Below are 21,981 nucleotides of genomic sequence, written 5' to 3'. Positions count from 1 at the left end.
ACATTGATTACTCAATGCTTATGTATTGAAGCTCGCCTACAACATCGTGGGTGTAAACGGACCGTTGCAGAGCCACCTGTGTTTCCTCGTTCACGCACCCGTCTATGAGGGTTTTCCAATCCAGAATTCCAGCAGAGGAGCCGATGGAGATAGGCGCACTCCGCCTCGTTTAACAGTTCAGGAACGATCGAGAAGATTTCAGGAAGGTTTGTGCCTTTATTGTGGGGTTCGGGACATTTTGCAAATTCCTGCACTCGGAAGGGGACTCGTGGACCTGTATCAAAACCCATTGCTGGTCCGTCGGGAAACGGGTAGGCCCGACCTCAGGAAACCCTAGGTCGGGCACAGTATTCACTTTCATCTCAAATTGCTGAAGTTAATTCTGGCCCTCCTCGACATTTACTTTTGGACACTTCATATTCTTGCAATCTCGGAAGGAGGGAATCCCTGCCGTGGCACTGGTGGATTCAGGGCTACGACTAGCTTTATGGATTATGATTTCGTAAAACATTTCAAAGTTCCTTTAGTGCCTGTGAATCCCCCCATGCAGGTGGAAACCGTAGATGGGCGCGAACTCAAGTCGGGACCTATTCGCTGCCACCCAACCACTGCGTATGCGTATTGGGGATCACGAGGAGGCGATAAGTTTTTATATCACTTGAACCTCCATCTTCCTTTGGTGCTCGGAGTATCCTGGCTGCGTCTACACGATCCGTTGGTGGCTTGGGCGCAGAACGCTGTTTCTTTTCCAAGCTTGCAATGTGTGGACCACCTGAGACATGTCTGCGCAGGCCAACATATTGTCGCTTCTGCTGCCTCGATTCCTTCAGAGCTGTCGGATTTCCCGATGTTTTCAGTGAACAGGAGGCAGATCAATTACCACCACATCGTGTTTATGACTGTCCCGTGGATTTGATACCGGACGCTCCATTACCAAAGGGGAGGTTGTATTCTTTGTCTGAGCCTGAACTAGTTGCACTTCGAGAATTTTTGAATAAAAATCTAGCTCGGGGATTTATTCGACCTTCGTCATCCCCTCTTTCAGCACCCGTTCTCTTTGTCAAGAAGAAGTCGGGACAACTTCGTCTTTGTTGTGACTATAGACGCTTAAATGCTATCACTGTGAGAAATAGCTATCCTTTACCGCTCATCTCCGAATTGTTGGAGCGGTTACGGGAAGCTACAATTTTCACGAAACTTGACTTACGTGGAGCTTACAATTTGGTTCGGATGCGTAAGGGAGACGAGTGGAAGACAGCTTTTGGCACTCGTTATGGTCATTTCGAGTACACCGTTATGCCATTTGGTTTGACCAACGCTCCTGCTGTATTTCAACATTTAATGAACGATATCTTTCGAGACATGTTGGATAAGTTTGTTGTCATATATTTGGACGACATTTTGATTTATTCAAAATCTAAAGAGCAACATCTTCAGCAGGTGCGTCAAGTGCTTCAGCGTCTTCGGGAACATAAACTTTATGCTAAATTAGAAAAATGTTTCTTTTTCAGTCGTCTATCGAATTCTTGGGACACATTATTTCTCCTGTGGGCATTGCTATGGACCCCAAAAAGGTTGAGGCGTTGTGTAGTTGGGAAGCTCCTCGTCGGGTTAAAGATGTGCAACGACTTTTAGGATTTGCCAACTATTATCGGACTTTCATTCCAGGTTTTGCGAAGATAATGGATCCCATAACCCAGCTTCTTTGTAAGAAGGTTCCATTTGTGTGGGGGCCTCCACAACAACAGGCTTTTGGCACTTTGAAAAAGCATTTATAACTGAACCCATATTGAAGCATCCTGATCCGGATCGCCCATTTGTGGTCGAGACAGATGCTTCTAATGTCGCTATCGGAGCAGTGCTGTTACAAGCTTCGGAGGATGGCGCTCTTTTGTTTCCTTGCGCTTATTATTCTAGGAAGCTTACAGCTTCGGAACGCAACTATACCATTTGGGAAAAAGAGTTGTTAGCTATTAAGGTTGCTTTTGAGACTTGGAGACATCATTTGGAGGGAGCTCGACACAAGGTGGAGGTTCGGACAGATCATAGAAACCTGGAACATTTGACCACGGCTAGAAATTGAATCAAAGGCAGATTCGTTTGGTCGTTATTTTTTGCCAGATTTAATTTCTCGGTTACTTATGTTCCAAGTGGTCAGAACCGGAGGGCGGATGCATTATCTCGGAAACCGGAGTATACTTATGCTGAAGATCCTCTTCCTTTACGGACAGTGTTACCACTGGAATCTCTAGCCGTACTGCAGGAACCGTAGATTTACGGGCCCAACTACGAGAGGCGCAACGTTTGGATGTGTGGACGCAGCAGAGACGGGAGGACATTGGCCCAACTTCTCCATGGTCTTTTGAAGACGATCTGCTTCGATATCGGGGTTTATTATATGTGCCTACCAGACCGTTGAGGGCTCTCATCATGACACAATGTCATGATAACCCAGCCGCTGGTCATTTTGGATTACACAAGACCTTGCATTTGGTCACTCGGACTTTTTGGTGGCCTCGAGTTCGTCATGATGTGTCTTCTTACGTCGCTTCTTGCGTTCAATGTAGGCAAGCGAAAGCAGCATCCGGTGCACCTCCTGGACTTTTGCAACCCTTGCCGACTCCAAGTAGACCATGGGGAGCGATCTCTATGGACTTTCTGACACATTTACCGTCTTCATCGGGTTCACAACAGTGCTTGTGGTAGTGGATATGTTGACTAAAATGGCCCATTTCATTCCCTGTCGGAAATTACCATCGTCCCGCACTCACGGCTCAGTTATTTTTGCAACATATCTTCCGTCTACATGGACTGCCTGATAGAGTGGTTTCTGATCGTGGGGTCCAGTTTACGGCAGAATTTTGGAAACAGTTAATGGCGGCTTTGCAAGTGAAAGTATGTTTAGCGTCAGCGCACCATCCGGAAACTGATGGCGGGACGGAGAAGGTGATTGGGATTCTTACTCAATATTTGAGATGTTTTGTTAATTTGCGACAAAACGATTGGGTGAAATACCTCCCGTTAGCAGAATTCGCGTTTAACAACTCGCAGCATACCTCCACCCGTGTCACGCCATTTTTGCAAATATGGGTTATCATCCGCGTTTCTTCCCATTAACTATGATGGATTCCCCAGTTCCTGAGACCCGAGAGTTTTTGGAAGAACTACACGCAGTTCGCCGTCTACTGATACAACAATTGAACAAGGCAAAAGAAGATTATAAGCGGTTTGCAGATCGGTCCCGTCGAGATACACCTCCGTTAGTTGTGGGTGATAAAGTGTGGCTATCTACAAAACATCTGAAGGTCGATCGCCCTATTAGAAAACTTGATCATCGGTTTATTGGTCCGTTCCCGATTGAGGCAGTTATTAATCCCGTGGCATACCGCCTCACTTTGCCCACGATCCATGCGTATTCACCCCGTCTTTCATCGATCTCTTTTGATTCCTGATTCTTCTGTTTGTCGATTACGTGATTCTGCTGAACCGGGTCCGTTATCATTGCCTTCTGAGGAGCCTGCTGTTGACGATACGGTGGTCGACGTCCTTGATTCCCGTTGGCTCAAAGGTCGCTTCCAGTATTTGGTCAGGAGGAGGGTAGATGACTCGGAGGTTTGTTCCTGGACGGATGCGTCTACACTTCATGCTTCGGATCTGCTTCGAGACTTTCATGCACGCTCCCTTCGAAACCGCATCCGGATCGCCAGACCCGGGGAAGGGCCCTGCGGTGAGGGATAGTGTTGTGATTCCGGCATCTGCTACAGGTTTTTTGAATGACAGCTCCAGCGAGGAGGACTTATATGAATCAGCAAGTTCTAACGATGAGGAGGAGATGAATGCATTTGATTTGCAAGGTCGGCTTGAACCTTCAAACTCCTCCACCCTTCAATTAGGTGGTCAGCCGGGAACGGGTGATAATGAGGAACAAATGTTATCTTCAGGTGAAGAAGATGATAATTTGGATGATTGCTGGGTAGATGTCAGGACAAGACGTCTCCTGACAAGGAGGAACCAACGAGGATACAGTAGGAGAGCAGACCAGCAATTAGACTAATTAGTTACTCTATAAAGGGAGAGATATGACTTTGCACTTTGTCCGGAACAAAGTGTCTATTTGCAAGAGAGAACTGAAGAGCACAGTTTGGAGGATTTTGATCTGAAATATCTTGTTGGGATTTGGATTTAATTCGTTGGAACTTCTACTTATTGGAATTATTTTGTGAAGGATTTTGATCTGAAGAATCTTGTTGAGTCTTGGATTTAGTTCGTTGGAACTTTTACTTATTGGAGCTATCTGTGAAAATTCCTGTTTGCTGCCTTTCTTTACAAGGACTGTTGCTTTCAGCCTTATCTGTTTACTTTAAAAGGTGGGACATAACATTTTCCTGTTTGCTGCCTTTCTTTACAAGGACTGCTGCTTTCAGCCTTAACTGTTTATTTTAGAAGGTGGGACATAACATGTACCCATTTCATGTATTCACAACTATGTATACACTTATACTTATTATCTTGTAAACAATTGGCAAATCAAATAAATAAAAAATAAAATAAATAAAATATAACAATTTACAAATTAAGAGAAAAAGAATATTTAACTTGCTTACCCATTGATAGAAATGGATGCTTTATGAAGTCCTATGGCTTTCAAAGTGAAGAAATTTCCTTTCTAATAAATAGCAGTGTGTTCCACACTTTTTTAAATATAAATTTTATTTGGGCTTTCACAAAACATAATACAAATAAAACATCTTTTTTTTGAGAATAGCATGATCCCAGGTTATCACTTCTCCATACAAACTTAATTTCATATTCATCTTTGTGTTCTATTTCATAGCTTATTACTATTTTAACATTTTCTCCATAATTTTTCCCTTACCTTAGTTTTCTCAACTTTGTTTTTAATTATCTTATACCTATCAAAATTCAATTATATATCTTTTTCTAAGTTTCAATGTCTTTCTAATCATTATATTTGTACTTTTGTCTGTCCTGTTTCAACTTCATATTTTCTTTTCTCATTAAACAAGTTTTTCCCTGTAGTTAGTAATTGGAGTATGACACCTTTGTATCTTTTAATTTTGTCCATTCAACTCTTATTTAAACTTCAATTTATGCCTTTACAATTATAACATTCGATATAAAACATAACTTCCAATCAAATTCTGCTTGGTACATTCTTAAAATGCACACTATGTTCTTAAAGAATGTATGTATGTATGTATGTATGTATGTATGTATGTATGTGTGTGTATATATATATTCTGAGGTTCTCGCGGGTATTTGTATGTGGATCTTTGGTTATTCGGGTTTTCTCCCGCGTAAGATTGGAAGTATCTACGCAACGTTTTGATGAAGTCTCATTCATCATCTTCAGGCTTCTGTCTTCAACTCTGTGCTTCTCAGAGTGATGTGAGCTTGCAGCTGCTTCTTCCTTTTAACTGCTAGTGGGGGTGTGTCAATGAATGAATGACACTAGACCCACACCCACGAGGGCCACACGAGATGCCACCATCACACTTCCACGTAAAAAGCAGACTCACACCCACACAGAAGATGAGACACGACCACAGACCAGAAGCCGCACTGCAGCTGCATCACTACCCACTTCAAACCCCTCTGAGCCATACATGAAGCGAACTGACCCCCACCATGAAGATGCAGCACGACCACGAACTCGAAGCCAAACAGCAAGATCACAGCTCACCAGCTCAAATCCCCCAGTAACTAAGACCAACCTGAGCACAACCAAGCCCCCACCTGAACAGAACACACCTCCAGCCAATCAGAACATGGCCAACCCCCAACCAATCAGAACACAGCCAAAACCCCAACCAATGAGAACACACCCCACCCAATCAGAACACAGCCAAGCCCCCACCCAATCAAGTCACACCCCCACTAGCAGTTAAAAGGAAGAAGCAGCTGCAAGCTCACATCACTCTGAGAAGCACAGAGCTGAAGACAGAAGCCTGAAGATGATGAATGAGACTTCATCGAAACGTTGCCTAGATACTTCCAATCTTACGCGGAGAAAACCCGAATAACCAAAGATCCATATATATATATATATATATATATATATATATATATATATATATATATATATATATATATATATATATATAATCAATAGTAAATAAAACACTTATTCTATTCCAATTCAGCTCTATCATTAATGTTAGTTACAATCTTTAACATCTTTAACATTTCTTTTCAATTGAATATCATATTTCCTTAGGAACACTTATAATATTTCCATAATTTTTCCCCATATTTCTTTCATGTTTCTCTTCACTTAATTTTTATAAATCATTAATAATAATTACAATGTTCCCATCCTTTCAATTTCATTCTCATTCTCTTTATTTCATGTATTTATGAACAAACATTACATTACAGTATTTTATCTATCATTTTAATCACACTTGTTTCATATTTTCTAAGTTTATTTCTATTTCTAATATAACAATACTATCTTATGTACCCGTGCAGAATCCCTCTTTCAATTAAATTTCATCCATTTATATCTATGTCTTCTAAACAGGCTTATACCTTTAATCCTTGTACATTTTCCCTGTTTCTCTAAATCTTGTTTCTGTCCTTTATAACTTCTTTTCCTTTCCTTCTTCCCCCTCTTCTTCTCCCTCCCCTTTTTGACCCCTTCTCTCTCTAATTCTAATTCTCTCTTCTGTAATCCTCTTTTCTGTTTCTTCCTAGTATTGTAATCACTTTTCAAACTATTTTTTGTTGTTTTTTCAAATCTTAAACTTTTCACTCTCTTTCCCCGCTTTCCTTTTTTTCCTCCACTTAAAATTACTTGGTCATTAAAGATGGCTTCTTCTTTGTCCCACCCTTCTTGTTCTACAAGCATTTCTTGTTGTTTCTCATAGTTCCAGATCTCTATTTCTAAAAACTGAAATATGAAGCCAAAAAAGCCTCTTCCTTCTTGTGCATCTTCTTTCTGTTTTTTAAGTTCCATTTTCAGTTCTTCCAAGAGTGATGGCCATTTTAAACACTTTTAAACAACCACCCGATTGATTTTAGTCATTTAAATCCAATAGCCAACACTCCAAAAATCACCAAGTAATCCAAATAATCCAAAGCTGTTTCTTCTTGCTTCTTTTTCCACTTTCTTTTCCTGGGGTTCTATTATCTTGTTACAAAGTTTCAGTTAGAATGTATCTTTTAGGAATCTTTTTGAAGTCTCGTTGTAAATTCCTTTTACTTCCAGGCAGTTTCCTCCATTTTTCCAGATCTTGCTCTTTTATTTTTTCCTTTTCTCTCCTTTCCTTCTCTTAAAGGTTTTTGAATATCCAAAAGTTTATTATCCCTTTGACATTTTATTTTCAGCTTAAATACCTATTAATGTCAAAGTGGATTTTTGTCAGTTTCTTACTTAAATCTCTTAGCTGTCAATATGAGGAAGGAAAGAAAAAAAAGCCAAATCCTTTCCCTTCCTTCTCTCCTTCACTGCTTCAAAATCTTCTTTGGGAACAATATTATTCTTTATAGTTCAAATTCCAGGGTACCTTATGTTGTTGCTTTTTCAGTTCAACCCGGTCAACCAAAACTTTCTCTTCTTATCTTCCTCCTTCACATTCTTTTCCGGTCAAGTTCTTCTTTGAGGTGGCCATTTCTGACCAACGCTTCAACCGCCTTCCGGAAAGGGAGTAATGGCCAGCTGGGGAGGAGAGATGTGGCTCTCCTCGACCCTGCTAGCAGTCTCCCCCCTCTTCACCACCTCTACGGGGTGGCTTAGCCCCGAATCCAGCTGGCTCAGGGAGCTCTGGCGGCGAGCACAGATCAAAACCACGCACAATCACAGATTTCAGCTTATCGCCAAAGAAGCTCAAACCGAAAGTCCCCCACACTTTTTGTTAATCTCAGTTTTACTTCAACTTTACCTAGCATTCAGTATCTACTGATTGTGAAAACTATTTTCACATTTGTCAGCAAATATGAGAACTAATACTTTGTTATCATTCAATATTTGCAGTTCCCTAATTTTTTCAATTCTGCATCCTAACAAAATTAAAATAGCATACTAGGGGAACTATTAAAAATGAAAATGATGTCACAAAATTAAGAAAAATGATTTGCAGAAATCATGAAAAGTTGGAGAGAAAGAGAGAGAGAGAAAGGGGGGGGGGAGGGCAATGCACACCCAAACAATACTTTCTTAAATTAATGTACTTGGATGGACATTGTGATTTTCTTAGCATCTTTTTTGTTTCCAAACATTAAAAAAACAACCTTGCAGTGTTGCTAAAACTTCACTGTTACACTACTATTTTTATTATTGTAATTTTATACAATATTAATTGTCATCATTACTGCTGCTGCTCTTAATTTTTTTAAACCCCATTGTTATGTTGTCTACTATTACATTAAAAAAAACCTTTTGATAAAATATTTTGATACATGTTTGTGCCAGCCAGGGAACTATAGTTATTGGGAGGCCTTGAAGCTTAATCCATCAATCATCAAGCAGGAATTGTGTATGATGACTTAAACTAAGTTGCTTGCACTGAGCCCATTAATAGCCTTATGTGTGCCTAGAAATCAGTGAGGAAAAAATATCTGTGACAGCTCTGCCACTCCTGCAAATCTTTCTTTAATGCTGTACTTGTCATTTATAACAGGGGTCCCCAACCACTGGTCCGTGGAACAAATCCTACCGGGCCGCTGGTTTGCTGGGTGCCGCCATCTTGTTTTGATGAAAAAGTGCTTCCGGTGAGCTCACCGGAAGCACTTTTTCATCAAAACAAGATGGCGTCACCCAGCTGATGCCAGTACCGGGCCGTGGCGCCCAGCTGATGCCGGTACCGGGCCGCGGCATAAAAAAGGTTGGGGACCACTGATTTATAACATACCCTTTTACAAGTGTATCCTGCTTTCCTGATTCCCATGTTGACCATACCTGACTAGGCATGGCAGATCAAAACCAATTTCTCAATAACATCCTTGATTAGAAAGAGACACCTCTGATCTTAAAAGCAGTAATACTTTGACAAAAGCAAAAATCACCGGACGTTTTCCTCTCCTTTCACTTGAGTAGGGAATGCACAATTTATTTCTACACATTAAGCTCATATACACTTATTATATTACAGTTCTAAATCTCTTTTTTGGGAACAGGATTATGAATTAGACTTTTGCAATATGCATTTAGATTTCCCCCCAATTCTCATTTGTTGGTGCTGCTGTTGGTTTCCTTTTCTCTATGCTTGCTTGTTCCATAGGCTATGCTTGCATGATGATATCATTCATAGTAGGCACGTATTATAATATGATTATTTCCTGGGTGTTGTGGTACCTGGGAAACTCTTTCAAAGAACCCTTGCCTTGGAGCATCTGCCTGAATGAGGCCAGCAAAATGGGTGGGTGTATTTTCTGTATATTTTAATTGTTTCCATTCATTAGCAGCTGAGACATGTTACATGTATCCTTGACATCAAATCCCATAACTTGCCATATCTGAAGGAGTCCTGCACTTGTCCTCTCTTGTCTTGTACTGGCACAGCTGTATAGACCAGGGTTCACCAACCGTTTGCACCTCAAGGGCCACCAAACTCGTAATTTCAAATCCTGCGGGTCACTAATATGAATTTTGACTGACGGTGGCTTGCTGATGTTGGAAGGAAAGTTGGTCCCATATTCCAGAGCTGCAGTAGTCACAGGACTGGCCCTTTGATCATCCTGGAGCAGCTTCTCCCGTCCATGGCAGGCTGGTGCACCCGGGTGGAGGAGAAGCTGCTCCGGGATGACCAAAGGGCCAGTCTTGTGACTACCGCAGCTCTGGAATATGGGACCGATTTTCCCACCAACATCAGCAAGCCACCCTGGGGCAGATTTCCCTCCCCTGCCATTGGTCTTACCTTCCAGTTCCAGCTCACATGGCTCTACTCAAGGTAAGGTTTGCGCTCAGCTGAAGGGTGGGGGCAAGCGGGTGGGAGGGGCCATGTGGGCAGTGCAGCCTTGTGTTCCCACACAGCCTGGATTAATTGCTTTGGGGGGAGTGTTTTGGGGGGACACCCAAAACCACTGATATAGACACATCCTATCACCATTGCCTCACTCCATAATGAAAACAAATTCTTACTAGAGCGTATAAGAGAAAGCACATGTCGATGAGGGAGAGGTGGTGTTGGGGAGCAGACTGTGTCTTGGATAAGTTTAAAAAAGGTGGGGGGATGACTCCTGATAACAACAGTTTGTGTACAGTGTGTGATTAGCTTAATCAAATGTACATAATTTTGCCTAATAGCTATGATTATTCGCTACATAGTTTGCTGACTCTGTAGCATTAGTACCCAGCAGAGTACGCTGATCAATGTAATCAGCAATATTTCCTTGGTGCCTGCTGGGCTGTCCGCATGTCCCACTTGATTTAAAAATTAAATTGAATGAGAAATTAAAGCAGCAAGTTAGCAAACAGCAGCAAAAAGCTTCCCGCATTTTTCTATTACTCCCAAATGCTTTTAGATCCATCATAAACCACAGAGGATATTTTGAAAGTTAAAATGGTACCCACCACCTACAGTTTGTTTAGAATTGAGCCTGGCTTCCCAGAAAAGAAAAAGAAAAAAGAAAAGCAGGGTGGTTTTTTTGGGTAAAGTCAAAAAGGGCAAGATGATTATGCAAACAAAGCCCTAGCCTTTTTTGGGGTGTGTATTGTGATGCACATAAAGAGGGACAGGATTTCAATCACATGTTGTAGCTGCTCTCCTGACTTTTTTTTTATACCTTTCCTGTGGACACTCTTGGATCAAGATGGTAGGTAGGTATTATTGGGAGAAGGGAGGCAATTTTTGGTAATTGGTCTTTTGCCAAATTGGTATTTTGAGTCCACTTTGGGGCAGCCATCTTTTAAGAATATGACTAAGTGATAAGATCTCAAAATTTGGCAAGTCTGTCCACTATCTGAAAAGCTCAAGGACTCCTAATGCAGACTTCCAACCAAGGCCTCAGATCCTCAACAAATGTCATTTATCACTCAAAAGAAAATGGTAGCTCAAAGACTTCAGTTTTTCTTCATGTTCTGTCACAATTGACTTTAAATAGCTTTTCTCTGCACACTTTATGGATGGCTCTTGTCTTGCCTATGTAGAACAAGGAAAAAATGCTGATCAGAGGTAGTAAAGACTTTGCCTTTATAGAAATTGATGGAGTGGTACAATTCACCATAGCCAACTCACCCTGACCATCTCATCCTGGCCAATTCACTGCAGCTAGCTCAACTAACTTGCTGTGCGACAATTCAGCACAGGATAACTCAACAGAGGACAAGTGAATTGCAGCAGGCCTTGTCTGGCTTTAGGTTTGAATTTTGTCAAGTAAGAAATCCTCAAGGCTTGGGTGAGCCAGAGTGTAGAGCCTTAGCAGATCGTTGGCCAAGCTTTGGATCAAGCGCAGCATGCCTGGGTAGTCCTTGTATGGATCCAGACTGAGGGAGCAGTGCATCCACAAGAGGAAGCCCACCATTGCCACTTCTTCCTGGCATGTCTGCTGAGATAGCCAGCTGCTCTGCTGACATCCTTGTACTCCTTATGACGGAGCAAACAACCCGGTCCCAGGAATCCCCAAGGTATCCTTCCTTGACTGGCTGGGAAAATACCACTGGACCAATTAGGAATTTTTTTCTGGCGAGTAAATAGCCTGGCAGAAATCTGTAACCCCTTTTAAAACGAAGCCATTGAAGAGCCTTGAGCTCACCACTTCCCCTTCTAGCCCTGTGTATTTGGTGACCCTAGAGGTGAAGGAGTGGTACCCGAATGTCAGCAGAGTGGCTGGCCCTCACAGCAGGCGTCCCAGAAAGAAGCAGCAGTTGCAGGCCTCCTCATGCAGATTCAATGTGCCCTCAGCCTGGATCCATGCAGAGGCTACCCAGGCATGCCAAGCTTGTTCACAGCTTGGCTGATGGGCTGCCAAGACTCCATGCTCTGGCTGACTCCAGCCTCAGCGATTTCTAACTTGAGAAGGTTCAAATGTAAGGTAAGACTATGATTTAATTAGAGTGATTGCTGGAATTCTGACAACTAGGCCTGATGCAATTCACTTGTCCTCTCTTGAGTTATCCCCCGTTGAATTGTCCCATGGCAAGTTGTCCCATAGCGAAGTAGCTGCAGAAGTTGTCTTGTGGCAAGTTGGCCGAGGTGAGTTGGTTGGGGCAAGTTGTCTTAGATCCATAAAATCGAGCATCCTAGATACCATCCTAGAACAGAAATAGAAATAGGGTCATAGTTGAGGTGTCCCACAATGCACAATGAATTATTTTTTGCTCTTACTGTTTCCTTTGGTACACATCACATCGTCCAAGCCCTAAAAGGATAGTTTTCATACAGATCCAGCTGAAGAAGACATCAAATTATTTCTTTAAGCCGACTTCTTTATATTCAAATTCGGGTGAGAGATCTTTTACAGCCCCATCTACTCTAAGGAAGGTTTAAAGAGCCATATATTCCAATTTGTTCCAAAATTAAAGTGGATAGCATCCCCCTGCACTCATGCAACCTGTAACAAGGGCATCATTTGCATACATCTCCACATACCTCAGTAAATAATGGCTGTTTTGCATTTTAGCTCACGTGTAAATCTCCCTAGATTAAAAGTGTTTTATTCTCAGGTAGGAATGCATAAGATTATAGCTTCTCTAGAGATAATTAAGCTATACATTTGCCACATTGGTAATACGGTGGTAAATGTGTCCTTTTGCTTCCTTGGCATCTACAAAGTCACTGATTGAAGCACGTTTTATGAGAGATTTGAGATAAATGGATGTTCTCACAGGTCACTCTTCTATATGTCTTTTGACCTGTGAATTGAAGTATGTTTATTTCCAGATCAGAAGAATGCACCCGTAGACAAAACTGAGCAGTAGGCATGGAATCCTACAGTACTGATTGTCTCTGCAATGTTGCAGAAGATTATAAAGGAAGACAAAGATTCATGCCCATGTTTTTTTTGTCAATTAAATAGAATCTATGAACAAAATATCAAATGTATTTATAATTTGAGCCTAATTGCAACCATCCAGTCTGCTTCGCTTCCTAAGGTCTATATGGGCAATATTCACTTTCTTAAACCTGTTCTTTTTTTTTTTTTAATAAAAAGTTTTTTATTTTTATAACAACAACAAAAACAAACAAATAAAACCTTTCTGTTCAACAGTGTGTCAGTTGGGTACATATCTCTTTGTACGCATAATAACATTATCATACATATATTAGTTATATATGTTTATAATCATTCTAATCAATATTTTATATCACTTATTATATTATCCTTAACATTATAATTATTGATTTTCAATTATATATTCTGTATTCATTTTCTTGCTCTAACTCATCCGTTTATCAGTAATGATATACTATAGTTACATATTTCAATTTCTTACTCTTCTATCCAGGCATTCATAAAATAATTTCCAAATTTTGTAATAATCTTTTTCTTCTTGTTCTCTAATTGCCATTGTCAATCTACTCATTTCTGCACATTCCATTATTTTCTTAATTATTTTTTCATTCATCAGAATTTTCTCATTTTTCCAATTTTGTGCAAATACAATCCTAGCTGCTGTTAATACATTGATAATCAAATATGTTAATTCTTTATTGTAACTCTCAGGCAAAATTCCCAATAAAAATGTCTCTGGTTTTAAGTCTATAGTCTGTTTTATCATTTTCTTCAGCCACATGTGTATTCTAGTCACCGGCGGTTGGGGACCCCTGTTCTAGTCCAATACTTTTTGGCTTCTGTGCATGTCCACCACCTATAGTAGTATGATCCTGGTGACTTCTGACATTTCCAGCACTTCGCCGACTTATCTTTAAACATCTTGGCAATTCTCGTTGGGGGTAGATGCCACCTTTAAAACATCTTATACAAATTCTCTTTATAGGCCGTTGACATAGTTAATTTATAGTTTCTAGACCATAATATCTGCCATTTATCCAAGTCTATTCCATATCCAAAGTTTTTCCCCCACACAATCATTTATTCTTTTACTTGTTCTTCCTCTAATTTCACTCCTAATAAATAAGCATGTAGTTTTTGATCAACTTCTTTTCCGTGCCTGTTAGGATTTTATCCAATTCAGTCAATTCCTTATAAAACCCAGCCATCTTAATGTCTTTTTCATACCTTGTATGTATTTGCAAATACAAATACTAATTTATATTTATCCCTTGTAACTCTAATTCTTGCTTTGTTTTGAGTTCACCCTTTTCATTTAAAATTTCTTCATATCTAATAATGTGTTCCTTTTTAAATAACTGTGGATATGTTAAACCTGTTCTTGATAAGAACTCGTACTACTTCAAAGGACATTCCAATAAGTTGTTTGATCCTTCCATTCACTTTATCCATTGTCTTTTACTTCCCTCAACCTTGCCAACCTAATAATTGTTTAGTCCATCATCCATTTGCATCACACATGCAAAGTACATGAGTTCTACTTGCTGACCATATTGAACAGTCAGCCTTCATTTGATCTAGGACTAGCTGATATGCTTCTCTTGTAGGCAGTGGCATCACTCTTAGCAACCATTTCTATATTGAGGGTGTTTATCTTCTTTGCCCCATTCTTTCTATATGTCCAGCTTTCACCACCACACATTATCCTTAGACAGACCATTGCTTAAGTATTCTGATTTTTGCTGTCATTGAAAAGTCATTCTCCTTCATAACCTTATTTAAATTTGTTATCCTCTTTCTCCCTAAGATTAGCCTCCTCCAGCACACTATCCATCTACTGTATGTCTATTAGTCTTGAGGCTAAGAAAACAAAACTTCACTTTTTTGAAATCATATATTCACTAAGGGTGCCTTTCTCCTTTTTCATCTTAACATTAATCTGGATTTCCCCCCTCACATTTTATTGCTATGATAATCTTAGCCCAATCATAAATGTTTATTCTGATCTCTCTTGTCCTTGTTCAAATAAATAATAAACTTTTAGATGCTAATAAAATAGCAAGCCATAAATTGCAGATGGGACTCATGGGAGACAATTGGCTAAGGTGGTTCATTTACCTTTATCAGTCTGCCTTTGTCCTACATTGGCTGTGAAATGATTATGATTCAAGCAACAAGAAAAAGATATATCCTTTCCTATATCAGTCATACTGTTGACAAAACAGGTTTGAAGTGCTGATGCACTGAAGAAGTTCTTTAGAATAGGGGGAAAAAGAAGAAACAATGCTAAAAGTACTTGTATCAAACTTTGAGGTAGACCAAGCTTGGAAACCAAAAGCTATGGATATTAAAACTACTTTTATTACAGAGTTACAGTAACAGAATCTTCCAAATCTTAAAATGCTCCCTCCCCCACCAGCCTTTATCTACAAAAAAAAAAAAAAAAAAAAAAAAAACCCACAGGGAAAGTCAAGTTTGAGATGTTTCCTCAAACTAGATTTAAATAAATAAATCTGGACTCAGATTTCTCTTACCTGTTTCTTTGTTGCATCTCTTTCTCAAGATCATTCTCACATCCCATTATTGTGCCTGTCTGGGTTTTGAGATTTGCCATTTGATCACTGGAAAACATGTTTGTCACAGGAAATATGCGATAGTACTTAGGAAGTTATGATAAAATGCAGCTCCAACATCTTTAAAAACAGCAACACTAGTTCTAATAACAAGAAGTGAACTGCATTGTAGAAAAGAATGCTGGAGAGAGGTTCTGCTTGGCATGAGACTAATGAGGGTTTACAAAACATCATGAATTCAAACCATTTGAAGGGAAGCAGTTGCTTTTAATTACACATGGTTTCTTTTGACCATTTTGGTTTCGGAGCTTGAAACAGTATTTTAAGCATGGCACACATTTCCAAGATGATAGAAACAGCCTGTTGTAAATGTGAAACTTGTTTTTGAGGACCGGTAATGGGACATTTTGAATTCAAAACGTCACTTTCAAATGTTTCTAATTCTAAATGTTTCATTCACATTACTTAGTTGTTGCTGTTGGCATGCTGTGTATAATTAATATGTGACTAATATTATATATATATGTGGTGTAACCTTATAACTAATATGTAGGGAATTTAGTTAACTTAACTCTTCTTAACTTAGAGGAGGCATTCAAAAATATGAAGTATTATCTTCTGTCTGCATTGAAAAAAACTTTAAGCACTTTTTCTTTGAATTCATGAAACAGTGTGAATGATTAGTACCTCTAAGACACTGTTTCATGTGTCTCTTATTTTAGACCTCATCAAAGAATGTGATCATAGCTCTGAATCCAATTACTTTTGGTACAGGTACACACTGAACATCAGCACGGACATCACACAGACTGGCCCTGTTCTTTGGTGGTTGGTTGTATCTTTGGCCAGTTCCTGGATCATTGTGTACCTCTGTACAGTTCAAGGAATTGAATCAACTGGAAAGGTGAGGAGTGTCTTTTCCCCGGATAGTTTTTGATTAGCCAACCAGCCAAATACTAACTGATCCTGACCCTGCATAAGTTCTTTCTCAGGCATGGTCAGTCACATACCCCAATTCATCCACTGCAATAATTATATAGGGATGTAACTTCCCCCAGAAGGGAAGGGGGAAATGGTAGATCCCCTGCAGCCCATGTTAATTGCCCCAGCATTCCATTTATTGGTACACAGCACTTCATTATTTTGTTGTTAAAAAATTCAGTGGGACATCATCCAGATTTTGGCAGTTTGATCTGTGTGTTGGCAGAAAGTTGGTCCACAGTGTGAATAACATGGCTGGACTGGACTGTGATGGGAACATTAACTAGGACATTTATAATGATGATCCATTTGAATGATTTCCTTCTGCTTTTCCTCTCTTTGCAGGCAATTTATATTTCAATCTCTTTTCTATATGTAACTTTTAACTGCATTCCTTATTTATGCACTGACTCTCCCAGGAGCTATTCAAGGGCTATTTTATCTCTTCACTCCTGATGCAAGTATATTCCAATTTCCCATTGAATTTCTAGCTATTTTTAAGAGTTTATTTTATTGAGCCTGATCTAAACTTCTAGTTCTCTAACCATTGCATTCAGTTTCAGAAAAGAGTTATTCATAATTTTTACCCACTGAAGCTGCTAGAAGCCATGCATAGAGGGGTGGGAAGTATTTGTGGGGTAGTCAGAAACTCTGACACCTACACGGAGCTCTAGGAATGTGATCCTATGTATCTCAGACAACATCTATAAGTGCTGAATTATGTAATCAATTTTGTAATTTCTTTGCTTATTATACTTTATTTAGAGAATCTGGGAATTTATTAGTGTTACTAACATTAACTAATGGTTAACTAGGCACATGGATTGGAAGTAGCACTTAACAGTGAGTGATGCTCTAGATATTGTTGAATTCAAGGCCTCATTGATCACAACTGGTATGATCAATCATCAGAAGTAATAGAAAGCATAATCCAACAGCCTATGCAGAGCCATAATTTCACACTCCAGCATCAGATTTTATATGAGTTCTACAACAACCTGTTACCTACCTTTATAACTCTTCATTTAGTCATTTGCTTCCTAGTTGTGCACCAGATCCCTAATATCATTAGGAAAGTTGTAATTATTTTTTTCAACTGCTGTTACCTTACAGAAGAATTAGTCCTTTAATTCTAAGGATTTCACCAATTTACACCTTAACAGTGTTAGAAAGAGAGAGACCTACACCTACATATACTATATACAGTGTATATAGAACATTTAATACGCATGCTTTTACTAAATTTATTCATAAATAAGTTGTATAAACTAATATTTAAGGTTTTACTTTTATAAGTATCTTTAAATTGGGGGTGTTGTATTTATAGCATTATAGTAAACAATTTCTTTTCTTGATTTTAGAAACATTTGTGATTTTAACTTTAATCTTGTAATCTCTTATAATTGCACAAAATGCTGGTCAGGGACATAACATAAAGATGACAGCTTGTTTAATCCACCAAATAACGACAAGCTAAAGCATACAAAGTGCGTAAAATGCAACAAAGAGGGCTTTTTTATTTCAGATTTATCAATAGCAGTTTTGGTTGGGTTTGTCATGCTGTGTGTTGCTGAAATGCAAGAGAGACATGTTGGCTAATTGAAGGCAAGTTATCTCTGTCCAAATAAGACTGGAGCTGGTAGATCAGCGGGCCGAATGTGTCACGTGCTGGCCCCGCCCTTGCCCAGTTTAGCAAAGGGGGGAAAGTCCCGATACGTCACATGACGCTGCCGTGATGCCTTGTCTTTGATATCCCTGAGCTAAGGTGATACTAGAGTCTATTAAAAAGGTGTCTTGCCAGTTTACCTTCTGGTTAATGTGGCTGATATAACTCACCTTCCTCCTCTTCTTCCTCTAAATAATTTCCTGTCATTTTGTCTCTCTTAACCTGTTGTAAAACCCCTTTCTGTTTACTAATCTAGATTACATTGACTAGGATTTCTAACCCAATGTATCAGACTTTCATGGAATAAATAAATTGGATATTGCTTAGTTGGGCAAATGTCCTCTACCTTGTCAAGACTACTTTTTAATCCTAATTCTATTCACTGGACAATAAAGATTTTGTTTCCTGGACACTTTTGGACATATCTTATAGGTTTTTGCCTGGTAATTGTGAAAATAACCTCTAATTTAACCTATCACGTACTATTTTAAAGAAATCTTTACAGGATGTTTTTACATGATGACAATGTATACTCCTCAGTACCTGTTGCCAATGCTGCACACATGAAAGAAACAACCAAAAACATATAACTGTTGTTAAAGCACATTGTTCTGACCCAAACCCTTTTCCAATAAAACAAACACAAACTAAAGGGAACAGAAACTTTTTAATGATTCTTATGAATCCCCACTTAAAAGGCTGCTGCAAACTAATTAACTTTGATAAACACAAGCCTCACCAAAACTGTGTGAGGCTGCCAAGAATCACAGATAGAAATATTTCAGAACATAAGAGTCTTCAAATACCAACTAAGATTCTGCAATGTCCACGAGGCTGGAGTTTCAAAACATTTTTGCTTCCTACAAAGAACGTCTGATTCACAGCTGGCTTTTATCTTCTTGAAGGAGGGACCATTACCTTGCAGACTTACTCCAGAATCACCCATGCTGCTGCAGCTGTTCTTTCCTACGAGCAGTCCTGCGCGCACACATACACTTGGCACAGGCTCCTTGGGAACCTCCTCATCGTGGCTGCCAGCCCCCACTATCTCTGAAGGCAGCAGTCCACTCCCTAATGGTCCTGGCCCCTCATCTGAGTCTTTGCTCTCCTCAGCCATCCGTACCTGCTGCCGGCTAACCAAAACACACATCCAGGACATCAAGTACAACTGGCATATCAGTGGAGATCTAAAGTGGCTGTGCTGCTTGGAATGCAGCTCAGATAGACCACGTACTTGGTTGTTACATAAGCGAATGGGACAGCCATGCTAGAGTCACATTACATTAAGAAGAATTGGCCACTCCAAAAGAATTGGTTCCAGAGCACAAATGTGGCACATGAACCATTTCTTGACCAAACAAAGATATTTTTGCCTCCGCTTCACATGAAACTTGGACTATGAAAAATTAATTTTCAGCATTCTTTTCTGGAAATATTCAGCTAAATGGAACTATTATAAAATTAAATATAATCAGATTTCCTTCCTTCCTTCCTTCCTTCCTTCCTTCCTTCCTTCCTTCCTTCCTTCCTTCCTTCCTTCCTTCCTTCCTTCCTTCCTTCTGTGTGAAACCTTTTTAAACTGTGTGTGCCTGGAACAGGAAGCAATCATTATACTTCCCAGGATTTAAAATATACAGCCCAAAACTGTGTTTTTTATGGAGAGTGGGGTTAGTGGGCAGTATTCATATCTAATTACTGTATTGAGTGTTTAATTTTTTTTCACAAGTACTGTTATCAACTTCTATTATTTTAATTCTCTTATTTCTATTTTTATTTATTCTGTCTTTTATTTCTGTTTCCTAAGTAAAGAAAGTTTTGCATGTGTCTCTTTTATGCTGCTTCTGCTATTTTTACCCTTATTTTTTTTTAAAAAATTCCTATAATACATGGGTTCTCATTTCAGTAATGGTTTGCTGCTGCCTCCTTCCTAGGTCTGAGAGGGTGTGACTGGCCAAAGGTATCCTGCTAGCTTTGCGCCTGAGGCGGGAGTAAAACTCAAAAGCTCCTGATTTCTAGTCTGATATCTTAAATACATCAAACTGGTTCCCATATGGGTCTGCCTATATATCTGTTTTGTATAGACACAGACACACACATACATATACACACAGAGAAACTCTCCCTTGTGTGTTTAGGTAGAAGCTTTTGGTAAGCTAATATTCATTTTGTTAGTATTAATAAATTATCTTCAGTCTGAAGAACCCCAATTGGGGTATCTTAGTATCATAACAACAAAAAAAGCAGCCTCTAAATTATCTTACAGGATTAGGGCCATGTGGGTGAGCATGTACTTACCCAGCCAACTGATTACCATGTTTCTCAAATAATAAGGCCAGGTCTTATTTTTTTTTGAGCCCCGAAAAAATGGCTAGGTCATCTTTTCGGGGGTGACTTAATTTCCCCCCCCCTTGCATCTTCGGGCGGGCGGACAGCGACAGCTTGGATGTTGACCTCGGCATTGGTGGGGCACTTCGTATCGGGGTCAACGCAGGCAGCACCATATCCGGGTGTGCAACAAAAGTACTTCCTAATGGCAAGTCCCCCCACCATTCCCCCCCATTTCGCATGTTTAATATAGGCCTTAATTTGGGGGGGAGGGGCTTAATTTTATTTCATGCCTATAAAACATGCTGGGACTTCCTATTAGGGGAGGCCGTATTGATGGAGAAACAGGGTAGTTTTATCTCAAGTTTGGTTAACTGGAAGGCAGAACATTTTTCCTCTAGGCTATAGTATTTGGCTATAGAGAATCATAGTTTTTCCCTTTCTTTAGATATGATGCAACTGCTTTCAGGGATAAAGAGGGCAAGAACAGCCAGGCTAGTTTCTAAGGCAAATAAGAGTTGTATAAGAAATTGCCCACTGCCTTGCATTCACTTTTATAAGGATAAATTACACAATGTATAGCAAGATAAATAAGATTTGTGTACATTGTGATGTCTGCCCTTATTGCTGAGCAAAGTACATCACTAAGTGAAATCAGTAGCAGAAACTCTCATCTATGTTTAACCAACTATATTCCTGTCCTTAAATATTCAGGATAAATCTGGAGAGACAGGAGACGGGTAGGATCTGGGGAATTAGCAATTTCCATGCAAGTGAGAAGCAAGTTTGACATCTGGTATTATCCATGTGGAAAACTTGGGAATATTTAACTGGTTGAGTCATAATTGCTCTCTTTTTGCATTTTCATTCACACACAACTACTAAACTTTGTCTTCATTAGGTATAATATGCTTTGCCTCCGTTTTGTTGGGTCTCCTTTTTACTACACGATCAGGAAGCTACTGGATTGAAGTGTTTGATAACTATGGAGGAAGCATACCATTGCTGATCATTTCTTTATTTGAACTGTACGGCGTTGTATATGTTTATGGACTGAAAAGGTAACGAGGTTCTTGTATGTCTACTTAGTAAGTTCTTCAACTGAGACAATGTGGAATGTAAGAGTGTGAAGACCTCAGCCAGAGAACTTCACTGGGTCATCCTCTCTCAGCTCAACCAACTTTAAAGGAATTTTAAGGAAAGTAAGAGCAAGAAACATTTTACCTTGAGTTCCTAAATGAAAGGCAGGGTAAACATCTAGTAAATAAGTATTTAACAAAAGCATTCTGCTAGGATTATACTTGTTTTAATTGAATAAACTTTTATTGTATTCAGAGGTCTGTATACATGATCTTGGTGAAGTTCAGATCCTGGCATATGGTAAATCATCATTGGCATCATGTCCTTAGGCAAAGGAAAGGCTTAAGAATAGATGGCTCTCTTATGATTAGTTAGAGAATGGAAGCATTTGAAGTAAAGGTGTTGCCTTGCAACCACCTAGTGCAATGTACTGTTCATCAC

At 39.5% G+C, this 21,981-nt stretch overlaps 1 protein-coding gene across 1 annotated transcript in view; it reads left to right on the top strand.

Annotated features, from left to right (window-relative positions):
* LOC113415189 (sodium-dependent neutral amino acid transporter B(0)AT3-like) overlaps positions 1-21,981 on the top strand; it is a 36,536-nt gene that overhangs the window by 12,584 nt on the left and 1,971 nt on the right. The window contains 5 exon segments of the mRNA XM_087960051.1: positions 9,243-9,380; positions 16,211-16,392; positions 16,815-16,847; positions 16,849-16,930; positions 21,362-21,521. Of these exon segments, the coding sequence (XP_087816177.1) occupies positions 9,243-9,380; positions 16,211-16,392; positions 16,815-16,847; positions 16,849-16,930; positions 21,362-21,521 (595 nt within the window).

This window comes from Notechis scutatus, chromosome 3 (assembly GCF_049901735.1).
Source record: "Notechis scutatus isolate UNSWTSFEM ecotype Mainland chromosome 3, rNotScu1.2, whole genome shotgun sequence".
Lineage (NCBI taxonomy): Eukaryota > Metazoa > Chordata > Lepidosauria > Squamata > Elapidae > Notechis > Notechis scutatus.
This window is presented reverse-complemented; position numbering and strand designations above follow the sequence as displayed.